The following is a 20,049-nucleotide window of genomic DNA, read 5'->3' on the forward strand; positions in this document are numbered from 1 at the left end:
TGCAGGACTCCGTACATTGGTGGGACATAAAAACGAGACTAAGAGACATGGACAAGAGTGTGGTGGTTACGGGGGGCGGGGAGAGGGAAGGAGTGAGAGGGGGAGGGGGAGGGGGGAGGGGCACAAAGAAAACTAGATAGAAGGTGACGGAGGACAATCTGACTTTGGGTGATGGGCATGCAACAGAATTGAATGTCAAGATAACCTGAAAATGTTTTCTTTGAATATATGTACCCTGATTTATTGATGTCACCCCATTAAAATAAAAATTTATTTATAAAAAAAAAGAGAGAGAGAGACAAGGTGATGTGGATCAGAACAATGGGCTGGGGTTCCAGGCTTTCTCACTTCCCTTCTCTGGGTTTTAGTTGCTCTGATTTAAGAGAGGAAATAGTCAGATACTGCCACCTGCTGGCAGGTCCCCATTCTGCCGGCCTCCATCAGGAAAGGGTGCCCAGCATTGGGTATTCCAGAGATGGGTCTTGCTTTAAATTCTCTAGAGCAGCGATTTTCAACCCATGAGCTGCAAGAATTTTTTAAACATGCAATACCTGACTATTTAGTCAGGGGCACTGACCTCTTTCCCCTTAGACTGTTAAATAAAAAAATGACAACAGCCAACACAACAAGAGCTGTCCGGTGTGAATTCATCAAAATTACACCTATTTTTTGTTTTTGTCAGATCAGCAAAAAAAAATTTTTTGGTGTGCCACAGTACCTTAGTGATTAGTATATGTCTACCACGAGTAGAAAAAGGTTGGAAATCCCTGTTATTGAGGAAGGAGCCCCAGGAAGTACTGTTCACATGACCACCAGGGAGCCCTCTTCCTCCACAATGACCCTGAAAGCCCATCTTCGTGCCTGACATTCTTCTGTAAGACTTGAGGATTTCTTTTCTAAATGGGATAGAACGTAGGCGTTTCTAACTGCTTGGTGTGAAGTAGATGATTTTCTGCTATGGGGTCCCAGCACTGTGAGGACGCTTAGTTTGGGGCAGGCAGGTCCTTAGACGGCCAAGACATGGAGAAACAGAGTACCAATAAAAGACAGGCTTAAAAAATCGCAGAACCGCCTTGCTTAAACCAGATGAGCCTGTGCTCAAGCTGGCGACCTTGGGGTTTCAAACCTGGGTCCTCTGCGTCCCAGTCCGATGCTCTATCCACTGCACCACCGCCTGGTCAGGCTCAGACTGTTTTCTAAAACTGGAATTCCAGATAAAAGAGTAACAAATATTTTCTGAGGCTTCTGATTATAATTGCTAAATTGCTCTCCATTGAGAGAAAATCTCACTCACAAGGTAGAAGAGAAACCATTGAACCTTACCACGATTACATATATTTCATAAGTCACAAAACATGTTTGCATTCATTATTCCTCCACAATGGAGGTGGACAGCGCAGGTTCTATAATCCCATACACAGACTCACCAGCTGGTGGAAGCTCAGTGGGACCCATGGAGGCTCCGTGACTTAGCCTGTGTAGCATAGCTATTTCGGGTCTGAAAGCCTGGAACTCCTGTTTCCTGGCTCCATGCTGTCTCTCGGACCCCGGAAGCGAACACTTCTGTTAGGTTTAAAAGCATGTTTAGGTCTGCAGAATGCTTTGCTTCTTGGACATGAGAGTATATATACTACGAATCTACCAGGCAGCTCACCACCCCACAGCAAAGTCAAGCCAAGAGATTACCTTGACCGCTAAGGGAAAAGTTATAGGAGGGTTGGGGTAATGATGGAAAGGGTATGCCTGTAAGCCGCTGTACTTAGAAAAACAACTGCATACAGTGCTTTGGAGTACAGTCTTTAAATTAAAAAGCAAATAAGCAAAATCGATCAATCAGTAAATAGAATCCCTGCAGGCTGGTTCCACCACATTCTCGCTGAGTAACTACTACCCATTTTCGCCCTGGAAATTCTGTTTTCTCAGTCATAATTTATGAGTATAAAAATATCTACCTCATAAATTTGTCGTTGGAATTCAATGATATAGACTATTTAGTAGCAATTAGCACATAACAATGAGATAATAAATATAAGCATTGCTGCTATTACTAAGTACGTAAATGGGTAGAGTTCTGATCTGTTACACTAAGGGGTAGGCGCTGGTTCTGGCTGGGTTCCGTGCCCTTGGGATTTTGTTTGCTTTCCGTACAATGGCAGAGAGAAGGGATAGGAGCACATGAGCTCTTAAGATTCCTTTTGTTCTTATGTGAGAAGACTCTGACTCTAACACTCTAGGATTCTGTTTACTGTGGAAGAGTCTGTAAGTTCTTGTTTCAAGATTCTATGAGATGAAGATTCTATAATTCTGAGATTCTTTTTCTGGGATTCCAAGATTCCACGACTCACTCAAAATTCTGCTGGAAGATTCCATTTGCACGGAATGAGAGCTCTTCTAAGCCTGGCAGAAGCTTGCCTGGCTAGCTCTTACTATTCTTACGGGTTTCTCCTTAAATAGCACTTCTTCAGAAATTCCTTCCTAATTCTTCCTCCAGCGCTCATTATCCACCCCTTCCCATGTCTCTGCTGGAATCCTGCTCTCTCCTACCCAACACAGTCCTCATTGGTAGTCAGATACTTGTGTGATTTGGTTAATGCCTGTTTCGTGTCTCCTTGCTTGGTAAGGTAGAGTCTCAATAAATATTTGACAAATGATAAATGAATGAATGAATTCTACAAGTCAAAGATTCCATGACTGTTTGTTCCCAAAACCTACTATTTTAGATACTCTCCATCCCCCACCCCCTGAGGATCTGACACCCGGGAAGGGGGTGATCTTTCCAATTCCACATATTTCCTGGCCCATTTGTGCCCCACCTCTCCTGACCTCCACCCCTCATTATATGGCTCTTTGGGAGCCCTTGGATTAGAGAGAAAGCTGGCTGTGTCTCTGCTGTTGAAACCTACCTAGACAAGAGTTCATTCATTCATTCGTTCGTTCGTTTGTTTGTTCATTCATTCATTCATTTAGCAAATGCTTGGCAAGTGCTCGCAAAGTGCCAGGCACTGTGCTAAGGGACCAGAACAAAGGGTGGGCAAAGCAGACCTGGCCTCAGCTTTCACAGAGCTCACTCCCTAGACCGCTGGATATGGGAATTCATGACATAATCACAAATACATATAAACCGTGAAAGCTCTATGAGACGGAAGAGAACAGGGTGCTCTGAGCACGTACAATAGCATACAATCTGGACCAGGACCCTGGGCTCGAGCCCACCACAAGGCCTTCTCCAGGGCCTTGAACTGGCCCCCTGTGCTCATTATCTGGAACACCTGCACACTCCCCCTGTGAAACCTCTTCCTAGGGAACAATCACTCAGGTTCAAGCAGTGACATGCCAAGCTGCCAGTACCCTTGAGAATACTGCACCCATCAGGCTGGACGCTAAGCCATCACCTCTCGGAACCTTCCCCTCCTTACAGGGCTCGGTCATGGTCACAGAACAGGGAATGTTAAAGTCCTGGAAGGCCAGAGCTCTAGGTGCCCAACACCTTCCTTAAATAGATGGGGAAACTGAGGCCCAGGGAGATGAAGCTGTTCAAGGTCACACAGTTAAGTTGCAGAGTGAGAACAGGACCCCAAGCTCCCTGTTTTCCCCTCCTCCCAAACACACACTACCTCCCTCCTGCCAGGAATGACCCCTGACTATGTGTATCTGTTTCAACCTGAAGCCAGGAAGGGTTCCACCAGCTACAAGCAATAGTTCGAATGCACCCAAAGCTCTGCAGGACAGGAAGGGAATGGGAAAACGGTGGGATACTATGCAGCACTTTAAAAAGTATTAAGGTAGGTCTACATAAGGGACCAGGCACATTGCTGAGTTAGAAAAAGAAAAAAGAAGCAAATTTAAGAAAAATATGCACAGTGTCAAACCATTTTAAGCTTCATCTGTCTTTTTTTTTTTTTTGAAAATGAACTCTATTTACAAATTATTTAATTAAGTAAAATGATTTTTAGAAATACCAGCCTTTAGAGCAAGGGGTAGCCAATTTTATTTCTGAAAAGGCCCAGAAAGTAAATATTTTAGGCTCTGTGGGCCACATGTCACTGTCACAACTACTCCATTCTGCTGTCACTGTGCAAAACAGCCCACTGTGCAAAAGCAGTACACATGAGAGTGAGTATGGCCATTTTTCAATACAAGTTTATTTATAGACACAGAGACTAGAATTTCATATAATTTTCATGTGTCACAAAATTTTTTTAACCATTTAAAAATATTAAAACCATTCTTAGCTCACGGGTGATGCAAAAGCCAGTGGCCAACAGATGTGGCCCAGGAGCCGTAGCTAAGCCTTGCTTTAAATCCAGTTCTAGACTCATCTCCTGTTGAGCCTTGCTCACCTATTTTGTCCTCCAATAGTCCTGTCCTCTTCCTCCATGACCCTCCTGTGACCTTCAGTGGCCCCTCCAGCTGCCTCCCGGCTCCGCCTGTCTGCCCTTGGAGACCCTCTTCTTCTGGCTGGCAGCAGGACTGTTTTTTCCTGAGCAGGGCTCTGAATAGCTCCATTCACCTTGTAGAGGGGGAACGCAGAGAAAGGAATTTTGTTTGGAATCCTGGAGAAGCCAGGACTCAGGACTTTGATTTGCCTTTGAAATCGGGTCCCATCTCCTTGAATCCCAAGGGTCTCTTGCTACTATTTTCCCTGCTCACACCCTGCCAGCCCCAACAGTCTGTCCTCGGCAGCTTCTACGGTCACATCAGCATCACAGCGCCAGTGGCTCGCCATGGACCCCAGAACCCTCTGCTTCCTGTCTGGTTGCCTGCTCATCTGTGTCGTTTCAGGTATGGACCTCTCCTTCCATCTTGGCAAATCATTTTTACTCCCCTGGATGTCCTGAGACACGCCCCACCTCCTTTGCCTTCCCCTGGAGTGCCCAGTCCACAGCTCGGGGAAGGGGAGTGAGCGCTGGAACCCTGGTGTCAGGAGGCTGAGCTCTAAGCTCACCTCCTCCACTCACTGTCTGTGCTACCTTGGCCGCAGCCTGTCACCTCCATGAGCTCAGCTTTTTCATCTGTGCAATGACAAGGATGGGCTGCGTGCTCTTCCAAGCCCTTTCCAGAGCCAACAGGCCTTTCTGATTGGAAAATCTGAGGCTATCGGTTTGTTTAGTAATAACTAGGATGCATGGGTAATGGTTCAAGCATGTACAGCACTGAAATCTGACAGAACAAATCCTGGCTCCTCCACTCGCTGACAAGATTTAATAAAACAATCTCTAAGACTCAGTTTATTCAGGGGTAAAGTGGGGATAACAGTAATCTTAAAATTAGAGAGTGGTTCGGCCCTGGCCAGTTGGCTCAGTGGTAGAGCGTCGGCCTGGTGTGCGGAAGTCCTGGGTTCGATTCCCGGCCAGGGCACACAGGAGAAGCGCCCATCTACTTCTCCACCCCTCCCCCTCTCCTTCCTCTCTGTCTCTCTCTTCCCCTCCCGCAGCCAAGGTTCCATTGGAGCAAAGATGGCTGGGGATGGCTCCATGGCCTCTGCCTCAGGCACTAAAATGGCTCTGGTCGCAACAGAGCAACGCCCCGGATGGGCAGAGCATCGCCCCCTGGTGGGTGTGCCGGGTGGATCCCGGTCGGGTGCATGCGGGAGTCTGTCTGACTGCCTCCCCGTTTCCAGCTTCGGGAAAAAAAAAAAAAATTAGAGCTTGGTTCTGAGGATTAAATTGATGTAATCTATATAAATCTTTGGCCTGGAGCCTCGCACATAAACACTCAATAAGTGGTTCCAATATTATCTTAATTGTAAAGAACCTGATTATATCTGATCACTTGAAGATTATATAATTCTAAAAGACTGAGTGTTTATTTCTAGGTTCTTTGACTCTAAAAGTCTATCATTTTGCTCACAAAGAGCAGCAGTTTGAGGACTCCATCAGGGGCAGAGCCTGCAAGATTTCTAGTCCAGAACCTAACAGAAGACAGAGCCTTAGAGGAGTCTGAGGCCCCAGGGAGAATTTTTCTCCATCTCTCCACTTCCCATCATCCCAGGAAGAGGTTGGGACTAGAATTATCTTTGCAAGAGAATAGCTGGGCTTGGAACAGAATTTGGAGAGATGGTGTCATCGCAGACTTCCTCTTCAGATGCTGTCTGGCTATTGGTGATATTCCACATGGTGCTATCAGATGTTAATTAGAGAGCTTCAGATGGATGGGAAGGGGCAGGCAAGAAAGTAGCAATTTAGCAAAGGGCTGATGGTTGAAATTAAAGGGTTATTTGAAAGAGAAAGAATTGGGGGTGGGGGATACTGGAGGTGATACGATCTCAGACACTTAGAGCCTTGGCACGGAGAAGGATCCTTGACAGTTACTGGTATTTAGCCCAAGGAGTTAAAAACTATGCTCTAGGAAGTAAGAGAATGGTCTTATTGCCTGCCTTGGGGTGGGAGAGAGAGGAGAAACCATAACTGAAAAGCTGGATGGGCTTTCAACCAAAACAGCCCTATTATTATTTTTTATTATTGACCTTTCAATATTTCAAGACAGGGTTCTGCTATCTAGACTTTATCTATTGGTTGGTTTGTTTTTCAAACATGAAAAGCTTTGGTTTAGTCCAACCTCTGTTTTATAATTGCAAAAACCAAGTCCTAGATACAGCGAGATGAGTAATACAACCTGGTAGCATCAGACAGGATCCCTTGGGCAAACGGCATGACACTCAGTTTCCTCTTCTGTAAAAGGGAGATGTCCGTGGAAGCTTTCTGGTAGGGCTTTGCGAGTATTAGATGAGATTATGCGTGGATAGCGCTCTGCACAATGCCTAGTTATGATCATTATCACTATCAGCAGGTCCTGAATTTAAACTTGGCATTTTCCTTAAGTTTGCCTAAGTGACCTGTCTGCTTGGCAAGCCCAGAAGCTTCAAAGCTGTAGATGTTTTGCGGTAGCTCCCGGAGAGCCCCTTCCCACATGGTCCCAGAGCCCCAGTCCTGGGAAGTGGAGCCCCTTCTAATGAAGATGTGTGTGCTGCCACCCTGTAATCAGGGCTTGTGGTGGCCCTGTCAGATCCGGCCAGGGCAGCCCCAGCTCTGGCAGCCACACTAACCCAACCCATGGTCAGATTTCAACTCCAGACCAAATAGGATTCTAGACCCAGGATCCAGAGACTTTCTCCCGCCAGCGGCTCTGACAGCAGCCTCTCAATTAGGGCACTCAGAGAATCAGCATGTACTCCTGGCCCCTCTCTTATCCTGCCCTCTGATTGGCTTGCTTCTGCTTCTTGGAAGGCTTCCATCTATGGATGTGTGGCCGTTAAAGCATTAGCTGTATATTTGTATTTTGAAAAATATACTGTTTGTGGTAGACAGAATGTGCTCTCAAAGATGTTCATATTCTAGGCCCTGGCTGGTTGGCTCAGTGGTAGAGCGTCAGCCTGGTGTGCAGGAGTCCCGGGTTCTATTCCTGGCCAGGGCACACAGGAGAAGCACCCATCTGCTTCTCCACCCCTCCCTCTCTCCTTCCTCTCTGTCTCTCTCGCTCTCTTTCCTTCCCACAACCAAGGCTCCATTGGAGCAAAGTTGGCCCGGGCGCTGAGGATAGCTCCATGCCCTCTGCCTCAGGCGCTAGAATGGCTCTGGTTGCAACAGAGCGACGCCCCAGATGGGCAGAGCATCGCCCCCTGGTAGGAATGCCGGGTGGATCCCGGTCAGGCGCATGCGGGAGTCTGTCTGACTGCCTCCCGTTTCCAACTTCAGAAAAATACAAAAAAAAAAAGAGAAAAAGATATTCATATCCTAATCCCCAGAACCTCACATGACAAACAGGAGGTGAGGCTGCAGATAGAATTAAAGTTGCCAATTAACTGACCTTAAAATAGGGACAGTATTCTGGATTATTCACCCAATGTAATTACGAGCATCCTTAAAAGTAGAGGAGGGAGGCTTGACCTGTGGTGGCACAGTGGATAAAGCATCAACCTGGAACACTTAGGTCGCTGGTTTGAAATGCACTTGTCTGGTCAAGGCACATATGGGAGTTGATGCTTCCTGCTACTCCCCCACTGCCCCATTCTCTCTCTCTCTCCTCTCTAAAATGAATAATAATAATTAAAGTGCAAGAGGGAGCCTGACCAGGTGGTGGCACAGTGGATAGAGTGTTGGACTGAGACATGGAGGACTTGGATTTGAAACCCTGAGGTCACTGGCTTGAGCATGGGAACATAGACATGACCCCATGGTCACTGGCTTTAGCCCAAAGAAGGTCGCTGGCTTAAAGCCCAAGGTCGCTGGCTTGAGCAATAGGGTCACTTGCTCTGCTGTCGCCGCCCCCCCCCCCCCCCCCCCCCGTCAAGGCACATATGAGAAAGCAACTGATGAGCAACTGAGGTGCCACAGTGAAGAATTGATGCTTCTCATCTCTCCCTTCCTGTCTGTCTGTCCTTATCTGTCCCTCTCTCTGTCTCTCTTTCTCTCTCTCCCATCCAAGTACTAACCAGGCCCGACCCTGCTTAGCTTCCGAGATCAGACGAGATCGGGCGCGTTCAGGGTGGTATGGCCGTAGACTCTCTCTCTCTCTCTCTCTCTCTCTTTCTCTCTCTCTCTCTCTCTCTTTCTCTCTCTCTCTCTCTCTCTCTCTCTCTCTCTCTCTCTCTCACACACACACACACACACACACACACACACACACACACACGTAGAAGAGGGAGTTAGACAAGAGGACCAGATAGTATGGCTACCTGAGGAAGACTTGGTCCAGCATTGCTAGGTTTGAAGCTAGAGAAACGGGGCCATAGCCATGGAATAAGGGCAGCCTCTAGAAACCGAGAAGGTCAAGGAAACAGATTTTCCAAGAGCCTCCAGAAGAAATGCGACCCTGAGGGCTGACACCTTGATTTTAGCCCAGTGAGATCCACATCAGACTTCTGACCTCCAGAACTCGGACAAATTTGTGTTGTTTTTAAGCCACTAAGTTGGTGGCAATTTATTATAGCAACAACGGAATTGAATACACTATCCATGATGACTATTTATTAAGCTATTATAAGCTGGGCACTATGCTAAGTGCTTCTTGTATATTCTCATTTAATATAAGTAATACAGGCAGACCTTGGAGCTATTATGCATTTGGCTCCAGGCCACTGTAATAAAGCGAGTATCACAATCAAGCAGGTTGTCATCTTTTTGCTGGTGGAGGATTTTGCCTTTGATTTGTATAAAATGCAATATCTAAAGCTCAATAAGCAAAGCACCATAAAACGAGGTGTTACCTGTAGACCTGAGAGGTAGGCATTCTTGTTCTCATTTTCTAAATGAAGAAAATATGGCTCAGGGAAATCGAGTTGCTTGGCCAAGGTCACACAGCTAGCTTGTAGCAGAGCAGAGAAGCAAAGCCCAGCACCACTGGCTCTGAAGTCTACAGTCCGTCAGCTCACCCAGGTTCACCCTCCCTTCTCTGGAGTGGCCTAGATACCGCCTCAGACAATCTTTGTGTTTAGATGACAGACCTCAGTGTTCTAGGTCACCGCATTAATATGTTGAGCCCAGCTGTTTTCTCTGAGGCTTAGTTTCTCAGCCTGTAAAAGGGGGTGGTAAATGCTCACTGGGTGACCTTTGGGGGTTATGGCAAGGATTAAACCAGAATGTGGAATTACCATGGACTCTGGATCAGGCTGACCTGGGTTTGAGTTCAAGGTCTCCTACTCCTTAGCACTGGACCTTGGGAAATTTAGCCTCTGGGAGCCGCAAGTTCTTTGCCTATAAAATCAGAATAGTATGAACTTTGCAGTCATTCAGAGGATGAAATAAGACAATGTATAGGGGCTACTATGGTCCCAGAAACACTGTAGACCAGGGGTCGGGAAACTTTTTGCTGAGAGAGCCATGAACGCCACATATTTTAAAATGTAATTCCGTGAAAGCCATACAACAACCCGTGTACGTTATGCATTCATTATCCAATAAAAATTTGGTGTTGTCTTGGAGGACAGCTGTGATTGGCTCCAGCCACCCGCAACCATGAACATGAGCGGAAGGAAATGAATGGATTGTAATACATGAGAATGTTTTATATTTTTAACGTTATTGTTTTTTTATTAAAGATTTGTCTGCAAGCCAGATGCAGCCATCAAAAGAGCCACATCTGGCTTGCAAGCCATAGGTTCCCAACCCCTGCTGTAGACTATCAACAGTAGCTATTGGTACTTTTTTTTTTTTTTTTTTTTACAGAGACAGAGAGAGAGAGTCAGAGAGAGGGATAGATAGGGACAGACAGACAGGAATGGAGAGAGATGAGAAGCATCAATCATTAGTTTTTTGTTGCGACACCTTAGTTGTTCATTGATTGCTTTCTCATATGTGCCTTGACCGTGGGGCTACAGCAGACCGAGTAACCCCTTGCTCAAGCCAGCGACCTTGGGTCCAAGCTGGTGAGCTTTTGCTCAACCAGATGAGTCCGCGCTCAAGCTGGCGACCTCAGGGTCTCAAACCTGGGTCCTCTGCATCCCAGTCCGACACTCTATCCATTGCACCAATGCCTGGTTAGGCAGTAGCTATTGGTATTATTAAATACTGAGCTCCCCATCCCTAGACACATCTAAGTGCAGGTTAAGCGACCTCTTTTGGAGAATGTTTTAGAAGGTGTTAAAATATTGGTGGCAACTTGGAAAAGAAAATGTGTAAGTTCCCTTGCATAGCCCACCAGCAGTTCCACTTCTAAAAAAATCATTTTAAAGAAGCAATCTGAATAAAGGTGTATGTACAAGATGATGCTTGCAAAATTATTTATTTTGGCCAAATACCCAATAATGAAAAGAAACCATGATACATCCCTACTATGGAATACTATACAACTCATTAAAAGTGTTGGTGTACATTTTTTTTGACATGAAATGATAATCAAAACATATTACTAACTGAAAATTCAGATTAAAGATATGTATTATATTGTATATATTTAAAATATCTGCATTAAAATAGCCATATAGAAATGTGCTGCAAATATTCATGGTGGTTATCTCTAAATGGTAAGTTTTGGGGCAAATTTTTTTCTTGATTTGTCTGTATTTTATATTTTTCCCCAAAGAGTGACAATTGCTTGTGTAGTAGTAATAAGCATAAGAGGTACTAACAGAGCTCTGAGATTCTATCAACTGCTGGGGTGAGGAAAGCACCCAAGAATTGGAGGCAAATGGTGAAGACTGGTGACCCCAGACCCATCCTATCTCCCCTGCAGCTGAAATCCAGGAGCGTGGCAGAACTCCAAAGGCTCAGGGGAAAAAAGACATCGAAGCAGCCAGCTCTGGTGAGGTGAAGCCCTCAGGAGCCTCAGGCAGGAGAAAACCCAAATCAGAACGGAAACAGAAGTCCCTGCAGAAGAAGATTCCTGTGGAGGCTGCAGCTCCCAGCCCTCTGACCACCTCCATCCTGACCCAGGTGGTAGGGAGGGGCCGCTTCCAGAAGGTGGGGGACTCTCTGAGCCTGCGGGCTGGGGAGCCCCTGGAGCTGCGCTGCCGGGGAAAGGTGGTCCACTGGAAGGTGCCTACGTACCTGGAAGAGGAGGGTGAGGGACGCCTCAGGTATGGGGTGGACGAACTCCTACGACAGCATGAGTGGCTCCAGGAGTGGGTCAGAGGATGTTGGGCAGCAGTTTATTAGCACGTAAACAGTTTCTACAGGGATTAAAATGGCCCGGGACGCACCCTGGGCATCCCATTACCTATAACTTAAAGGAACAGTAAGATGGGCTCATAAGACCCATCAGAAGCATAGTGGTTTTACAGAATGGGAGAGAGGCTCCCCACAATCCTGGCAAGTCAATTCTGGGGGCAGCAAATAGTGCCCTTAGGGAGAAAGGTGACAGTGGTGAGTCAGAAGAGGCTGCGTGTCCAGCTGTCGGCCACCCGTTTGTCACGGCACCATCCTAGGGAAGCCAGGAATACAGACAAAGCTGGCCCCACCAGCATTGCCCACCCACGTTCAGAAGAAAGTCAGAGGCTGGGATATAAAACTGAGTTCAGAAGATTTATCTTCTTTCTCTCAATTTAGTCTCTTAACATGAGATTTCCAGGGACTCTGCCTATCTTTGACAGGTGGAGGTGCTTAGAGGGAATTTGCTGATCTGACCAAAGGGACACAAGGAAGGAGTCAAAGGAGTTGGGATTTCACTTGCAGCGCGTGGGCAAGGCCAACCCTGACAGCTCCGCTGGGAAAGGGCAGCTGGGTGGGTGGAGTGATGGAAGTTGGGAGAAGCACAGTCAACCAACCAAATGCTGCTGCTAGGTGTCGCAAGCCGTCCCCATCTCCTGCCCCCACCGACTGTCTTTCAGAATCAAGCACTTCAACCAGCACAGTCGGTTACAGCTGGTGAACTCCACGGGCGCGGACACAGGGGAATACAGCTGCTGGGCTCGAGACTGCCAGGACGCCGCCTGCACAGAAGGCGAGGACCGCCAGGGAAGGACCTTCATCTTCTTCACAGGTGCCCTGGAGTCAGGGCTTCCAGGAACCTCGGTCCGAGAAAATCCTCCAAACAAGACTGTCCGAAGTCTTTCCCCTTAGTCCCACCTGTAAAACGAGGGCATGGCGCGAGTGGTTCTCCAAGATCCTTCTTGTGGCATTCTGGGATTCTATGGCTAATTCCACATAGAATTGAGGAGTCCCTCTTTGTTCCACGAGAAAACAGATGACTCTTCTAGAATCATCTCCCTTACTCAAATCCAACTATAACAGTAACGATTACCCAATCTAGAGGCTCTTGCCCTTGACTCAGTGTCACCTGGAAACCTGTTAAAAACAGGTTTCTGGGCCTCATGCCCATTAAATCTGGATAAAGTCTGGAATGCCAACGAGTCCCCTCTTTAGGAAGATTTAGGACCTAGTGGTCAGTGCTTCTCAACTCTGTCCACTAGGGTCACCTGTGAAACTTTAAACCTACTGATTCTCTCCCTGCCCCCAGAAGGGTTCTAGTTTACTTGGTCTGGAGGTGGTGCCCAGAAATTGGTTATTTTCAAATCACCTCAGGTGATTCTAATGTTCAGCCGAAGTTAACCATTGCATTAGTCTAACCCTAGAGCTATTTCATTCAACACAAAGTTACCAAATGGATGTGGCTATTTAAACCTAAGTTGATTAAAATGAAATAAAGCTTAAAATTCCCCAAATGCACTAGCTATATTAGAAATGCCCAATAGTCACATGTGGCTAGTGGTTACATATTAGAAAGCACGAGTACAGAACATTTACATCAAGACAGAAAGTTCTATTGGACAGCACTGCTCTAGAAAGCTGGTCCCCAGATAATTCCTACTCACTGCGCCATTGTGCACCCAAGAATCTGACCTGAGACTGTGTTGCTGAAAGTACCTTGAAAGAGTTTGATGAATGTGGGCCTCCCACAGGCCTGGTGCTTCATATCCGGTATCCCATTTGCTTCTTATCAGCTCTGCAAAGTAGGCCAGAATGGGATTATCGCTCCTACTTGACATACAAGAACCAAGGCTCAGAGGAAGAAAGTGATTTGCTTAAGATCCCACGGCTAGTGGGCGGCAGGACTGGGGATCAAACCAGAAACCTCAACTTCAAGTTCAGTGCTTCCTGTAATGCTTTTCACATAGAAGGACCCTTAAAACCTAAGCCATTTGAATCCCCTCATTGTACAAATGAAGACACTACTAAAGACCAGAGAGGGAAAGAGATTTGTTTAAGATGCACAGCAAGCTAATGACAGAAGCTGGAACTAGCAGGCTGGTCTTCAGCCCCCAGTCCCGAACCCCTTACCAGAGAGGAAGGAATGTGGAGAATGGGAATGGGCAGGGAAAGTGGGATTTCAAGTCCCCACAAGGGATCCCATGCTCATGAGTGGGATAGAGCAGCAGGAAACAGTAAATCTGTCCCATGTTCATTCTTCTCTTTCCCTCCTTCCTTCCCAGACCCAGAAGAGCTCTTTGTCCCCACAGAGAATTATTATGAGGTGGTGCAGTTACGCAGCCATCAACCAGTCCTACTTCCCTGCCAGGTGACCAACCCCCTGGCCCAGGTGACACTGCATCGAGAGTTCCCCCCAGAGGAGGTCCCCGTGGACGGGACAGACATCTCCTTCAATGTGAAGAAGGGTTTCACCATCCACCGGCCCCGCGCCTCCTTGGCGGGCTCCCTCTTCTGTTTGGCCAGCCTAGGAGGCATGAGACAAATCTCTACCAAGTACATGCTGATCTTCATCAAATGTGCGTGAGCCTAGTGTCTGGGTGGGAGCGCAGGGGAGAAAATGGGGAGGGATGCCTCCTTTGGGAACCTCAGGCTTGGGGTCTGTGGATATGGAGCTTCAAACCACCAACCACCTGTCAACAACACTGTGTATTAAACTGTCTTGTTCAGAAATAGCCAGCCAATTAGCTATTGAGCTAGCCTACACCAGGTCAGCCTTTCTGTCCATTCTCTTAGTCTCAATCAAGTCACATTATTCATTCATCCTCCCTCAAATCAACCACTATATTCACCCATCCTCCATCAGATCAACTGTTCCATCATCTACTCATCCTCTATTAATTCATTATACCCATTCACACTCACTATTCAACCACCTCCACTATTCATTCATCCTCTACCAATTTAACCATTTCACTCATTCCATTAAAGCATTATAACAACCAATTCAATGTTTTCCCCCATTTTTATCCCATCTTCTCCATGGCAGACCCATCTTCATCCCCCAAACCCACCATCCAAGCTTCAGCAACATCGGTCCTACTGGGAGAGAACTTCAGCGTGACCTGCACAGTTCTGAGTGAGCCGGAGATTGCTGTGGACTTTACTTGGCAATATCCAGGGCAGAAGGTAAGCAGAGGGTAAGAGGATGTACACAGTGGTGGTGTGTTGACCTTGGGCAAGTCACTTTCCTTTTCTGGGCCTGTTTTCTCATTTGTCAAATAGAGCTCTCAGGTTATTGTACAAAAATGTATAATGTATTCCTTTGCTAATTTACCCAACAATAATTTTGAGCACCCATCACATGCCAGACACTGTACTAGGTGCTGAGACTACAATGAGCCAACAAGAGAGATGGCTTTTGCCCTCTACGAGCTAACTACAGTCTAAATGGGGAGTGGGACGTGAACAAGCAAGACCGTCTGGGGAATACTACGAGATACATCAAGGGTAAAACAGGAATGTGATCAGGTGTGCTTAAGATGTCTTCTCTGAGGTGACATTCAAGCTGAGACCAAACCAGCCCAGATCACACAAAAATGGGGCTTGAGCATTTTCTTGCTTCTGTTAGTCATCTTACTGGAAGCTTTGTATACTTTTGCTTTTTTTGTTTCTGATAAAAGAGCTCCCTCCAGCATTTCTTATAATGTAGAGCTTGTGGTAGCAAATTCAGCTTTTGTTTGCCTGGGAAAGCCTTTATATCTCCTTCATATCTAAAAAATAACTTTGCTGGATGAGACAGATCCTTGGATGATAGTTCTCCTCTTTCAACATTTTGAATATGTCCTTCTACTCTCTTATAATCATATAAGAGAGTCTTACAATGCTTCTATTGAGAAATTTAATAATAATCTAATGGGGTTTCCTTTGTAGGTTATAGTCCTTTTTTGCCTTGAAAAATGTTTGTCATTGATTTTTTTAATAAAATGTGTCTTGGAGAAGGTCTTTTTATGTTGGTATAATTATGTGTCCTTTTATTTCCCTCAATTCTAAATTCTAGTTATTTTCATAGATTTGGTAAATTATCATTATTATTTCATTGAGTAGGCTTTCTGTTCCTTTCCCTCTCTTCTCCTTCTGGTATACTTATTATCCCTAGGGGTTCTTTCTAATGTGTCAGATAGCTCTTGTAGAGTGCTTTCATTTTTTAAAACTCTTAGTTTTCTCTCTTCTTCCTTCTGGGTTATTTCTAGATTTCTATCTTCAAGATCACTGATTCTCTCTTCCATCTGATCTATTCCATTTCCAATGTTCTCTGGTACCTTCCACATCTCATTTATTTGAGTTCTTCAGCTCCAGAATTTTTTTTTTTTGTAGTTTCAACTTCTTTGATAAAACATGACTTTTGATTTAATCCTGGCTCGTTTAACTGCCTTTCTGAGTTTTCTTGTACATTGTTGAGTTTCTTCAAAATTGCAATCTCAAATCTGTGGTCATTTAAATCACAGTCCTCCGTAACTTTAAGTTTGGTTTCTGGAGACTTCTCATTTTCTTCCTGTACTCCCAGGTTACCTTGGTTGTGTATGGTACTTGATGGATTGTTTCTCTGCCTGCACATTTGAGGCAGGAAACTCTTCTGTTGTTTAGATACTGTTTTGCTCTCAACAATTCAGCATGTCGCTAGGTAGGGTATTTTCGTTTTCCAGTAGATATTGTGATAGCACAAGCTTTTCTTTTCCCTTACCTAAACCATTTGCACTTCTGGGCTAGCAGTGGAATAGCATCGTTTAGGTTGAGGAAAATGCTGTATATCCTTTGGGATGACGGCTGTCCCCTCTGTGATCAGACTGTCTTGGTTACAGGGCATGATCATTGTGGTGAGGGAATATGGTAGAAGGTGGAGAATGGATTCTGTGAGCTCCCAGAGCTACCTGCTTTCCACTAGTGGCCACACTGACTGCTGAGTTTTTGGAAGCATCTCACTGCCTCTAGTGGGAGTGAGATGCCTCCCAGAGGACTGGGATTGATTGGGCAAGGGAAGCAAATTCATGATCTCACATTTCTGCCCCTTTGCCAGCAATGGCTGTTGGCACTACTGTGTTGGATAAGGCTTCCCAGCCACTTCTATCCACCTCTGCCATGATGGGGAGAAGGGAAGTAAGATGCCTTTTCCCAGAGGGAAAGTGCTTACCCTCCAGGCCCTAGTGTGAGGGCTGCAGTGACTCTCCCACCACTACCTTGCTCGCTGGAGTTGCAGTGGGAACCTAACTGCATTTGTTGCCACCATTTCTGTCCTTCCCCATCCACCTCTCCTACTCATCCCAATACACCCACCTCTGGTGTCCCTATGGTGGATTTTTCAGGTGTGTTTGTGTGTTGACCTGGGACCCTTTAAGTTATAAAGTCCAACTTGTAAATTTAAGGTAGAAACAAAGGAGTATTGTCACTCTGCCAAGATGGAGATATCACTTTAGGAATCTTTTTTTTTTCTTGTGGGAGAGACAGAGAGATTCAGAGAGAGGAACAGATATGAACAGACAGGAAGGAAGAGAGATGAGAAACATCAATTTTTCGTTGCGGTTCTTTAGTTGTTCATTGATTGATTTCTCATATGTGTCTTGATGGGGGGGGGGCTACAGCAGACCAAGTGACCCCTTGCTTGAGCCAGTGACCTTGGGCTCAAGCTGGTGAGCCTTGCTCAAACCAGATGAGCTCACGCTCAAGCTGGCGAGCTCGGGGTCTCAAACCTGGGTCCTCCACATCCCAGTCCAAGGCTCTATCCACTGCACCACCGCCTAGTCAGGCACTTTAGAAATACTTAAAAGGGCTTTTTAGAAGAGCTGGAATGTGACATGAGCCTTGGAGGGAAGGCTGGACCCAGCAAAAATGTGATGAAGGTGAATCCCACCCATGGAGGCTTTAGGACATAGAAATAGTAGGGGGGTCATTCTCCTTGTCAAAAGTAGAAGCCGAGACCCAACAAGGGGAAAAGAACATGCCGATGGTTGGGAGACTATGGTTTCACTCTGCCAGCATCTCCCCAAACATGTTCCTTGGAATGGTAGAATACCACCCCTCACCCTGTCAAAAACAAGGTGTTCATTCTTAGGAAAACACTGCCTCTTATAAAACCATCACCTACCTTGGAAATTCAAAACCCATCTGCACACACGACAGACTCAATAGTCTGAGTCTCTCCAATTTAACTTTGCTTGACTCTTGTTTCCCAGACAATTTTGATAATGGGTCCCCCACTTCCTCTATTTGGGGAAGGAATAGCCATTAACATCCCCACAGAACCAGGGTACCACAAAACTCACCCTGGGAGTGCTACTCTGGGTCGAGTCACTCCCTGCATCTCCCTGGGTAGGGAGGAGACCCCAGCCATTCCCCAGGGACCCGAGAAGCTTCACATTTCCCACAAAGAACCTGGCCTTCCAGGTGCTCTGATACAGGGGTATGATCTTAGGCAAGCCACTTCCTCTTTCTCTAAAGGACACACGGTGCCTCTTACTGCATGCTGGTGCTTGAGTCAGAGATGACATTTGGAGAAGCTGACAGGCGGTATCTTTTCTCCCTACAGCTGGGCCGGCCCCCCTACGTCAGCGAGCGGGCCGACGTGGTACACCAGGAGGGCCAAGTACAGCAGGAGGCAGGGAGCACCCTGTATGTAGAAGAGGCCCGGGCTGGGGATGCTGGCATCTATACCTGCCGGGCCACCAACCTTCAGGGTACTGGGACTGCCACCACCAGGGTCCATGTGACCCAAAGCCCTCGTGTCTCCCCGGCCTCTTCCTAGCTCCTCCCTGGCTGCAGGCATCCAGGTATGGAGCAGTGGGCAGAAGCAGAAGTAGCAAACTTTCTGGACTTTGGTGTGTTTTATGCCAAGGAGGTGCCCCCACAGAGCAGAAAGAACCTTAGCCTTCACACCTTATACTTTCCCATACCTTGTACCCCTCATTTCAACCTCACTGCCTCACTCCAAGCCCTGACCTGTTCTGGTGGCCAGCCTCTATCCCACCCCTGGGTCCCGAGGCTGGGCAAAGCTACGGCCAATGTGGCACCAGCACCCAACGAGGGAGCCCAGAACCTGCGGTGTCACCCCGGCCCCGGGGCTTACTCCTCAAAGATGGCTACCACAGCAGAGGTCGTCATGACAACCCACCTCCTCCCTCTCCCAACAAAACAGAGGCCAAATGAATACTACTGTGCATTCTATTTGGTTTCCATAGCTTGGCTGCCCCAGGTGAGGCTATGACCGCAGCTGGTCTCGTATCCACCACAGGCTCCACGGGGGAAACCCTACTCCCCACAACTTGCTCCTTTTCCAGCCCAGTCCCTCCCATTAAAATGCTGCTTTCTAAAGGGCATTCTGCAGCCTGAAGTGCTCTGAAACTTAGTCAATGAAGTTTAGGAAATGCTGAATCTTTTGCTTCTTTCTTGGGAATTTGCAGTGTACGTTAGCATATTAAAGGCTCTGAGAAATCCTGCAGTTTGCAAATCTGTTTAATTTGATTGAACCTTAGAGTTTTTCAAATTACTTGGCCACCAATTCTTTTCTTGGTTGTATCTATCAATGTCCAATGAACTAGTGTATCCCGGAGAGACTTTGGGGAAAGTTGCGTGAAGAAGTACGTCTGTTATTCACTCCAGAGCCAGCCGGGGTCCCCGGATGACCTGTTTGCCCGTGGCCGGAGCTCCGTCCTCCCCTAGCCCTGCTGACCTCCCAGAACTAGAAACGGATGCAGAAGGCAGTCTGGGACGATGGAGTGAGACTTACTACTAGGGAACTAACTTTCCCTCCATGCTGGCCCAGGGCTGGGGCCAGAGCTGGGGTCCTTTGGCTCCTGAGATCTCCAACTGCTGAAGAGGGGAAGAAACTGCTGCAAGGATCTTTTGAAGGAGGTGTATCTGAAAGCATTTAATTAAAATGCTCTATGCAAGGGAAGGTTATTATTATAGCCTCCAGCTGACCCGGAGCTTCCTGAGAACGTCAGAGCTGAACAGGCCTGCTGAGGTGAGTTACTCCAGCCTCCCCTTCACACTGGTAGGGGAGCAGGGGGCCAGGTCCTAGCAGCCTGGGGTCAGGGGCGATAGAAGGAGTTAAGGTGTGAGGAGGCGTAAAAGAGAGATGGGAAGTGGGTGGGGGCCATATAGAGGAAGGAGGAGAAGGGACCGTTACAGTTCTGATCTGCCCAGAGCCTGAGGAGAAGGAAAAAACACAAGACCTGGATGACGGAGGAGGTCCCGGTCCCGGTCCTGGCTTTGTGAGCCCCACCTAGGTAGGTTTCCTCATCTGTCCAGAGATGAGGTTCCAGCTTTGGCTGTGGAATGGGCTCACACCCACCAGGCGGCCCCCGTGCCCTCGTGGCACTGAGACTGTGGGGGTCCGGAGGGCTGAGGAGTGAGCTTTACCTGGTCAAGGAAGCGGAGCTCTGGCCATAACCACCGGGTGGACCAGGCTCTGGGA

At 47.0% G+C, this 20,049-nt stretch overlaps 1 protein-coding gene across 1 annotated transcript; it reads left to right on the forward strand.

The window, feature by feature from the left end:
- The first annotated feature begins 4,704 nt into the window (after positions 1-4,704).
- On the forward strand, positions 4,705-19,758 carry LOC136333628 (platelet-derived growth factor receptor-like protein). Its single transcript, XM_066273060.1, has 6 exons — positions 4,705-4,782; positions 11,170-11,512; positions 12,263-12,414; positions 13,865-14,158; positions 14,629-14,768; positions 18,163-19,758. Exons 1-6 carry the CDS (start codon positions 4,725-4,727, stop codon positions 18,376-18,378), a joined length of 1,203 nt encoding a protein of 400 aa, XP_066129157.1. The 5' UTR covers positions 4,705-4,724; the 3' UTR covers positions 18,379-19,758.
- Positions 19,759-20,049: the final 291 nt, after the last annotated feature.

The sequence above is a fragment of the Saccopteryx bilineata genome, chromosome 4, assembly GCF_036850765.1.
Source record: "Saccopteryx bilineata isolate mSacBil1 chromosome 4, mSacBil1_pri_phased_curated, whole genome shotgun sequence".
In the NCBI taxonomy this organism is placed as follows: domain Eukaryota; kingdom Metazoa; phylum Chordata; class Mammalia; order Chiroptera; family Emballonuridae; genus Saccopteryx; species Saccopteryx bilineata.

Excerpts from the sequence above, each read along its gene's own strand:
- LOC136333628 (XM_066273060.1), top strand. The coding sequence starts at position 4,725 with ATGGACCCCAGAACCCTCTGCTTCCTGTCTGGTTGCCTGCTCATCTGT. Across the intron at positions 12,415-13,864 it reads GACCTTCATCTTCTTCACAG|ACCCAGAAGAGCTCTTTGTC; the intron begins GTGCCCTGGAGT and ends CTTCCTTCCCAG. Across the intron at positions 14,769-18,162 it reads GGCAATATCCAGGGCAGAAG|CTGGGCCGGCCCCCCTACGT; the intron begins GTAAGCAGAGGG and ends TTCTCCCTACAG.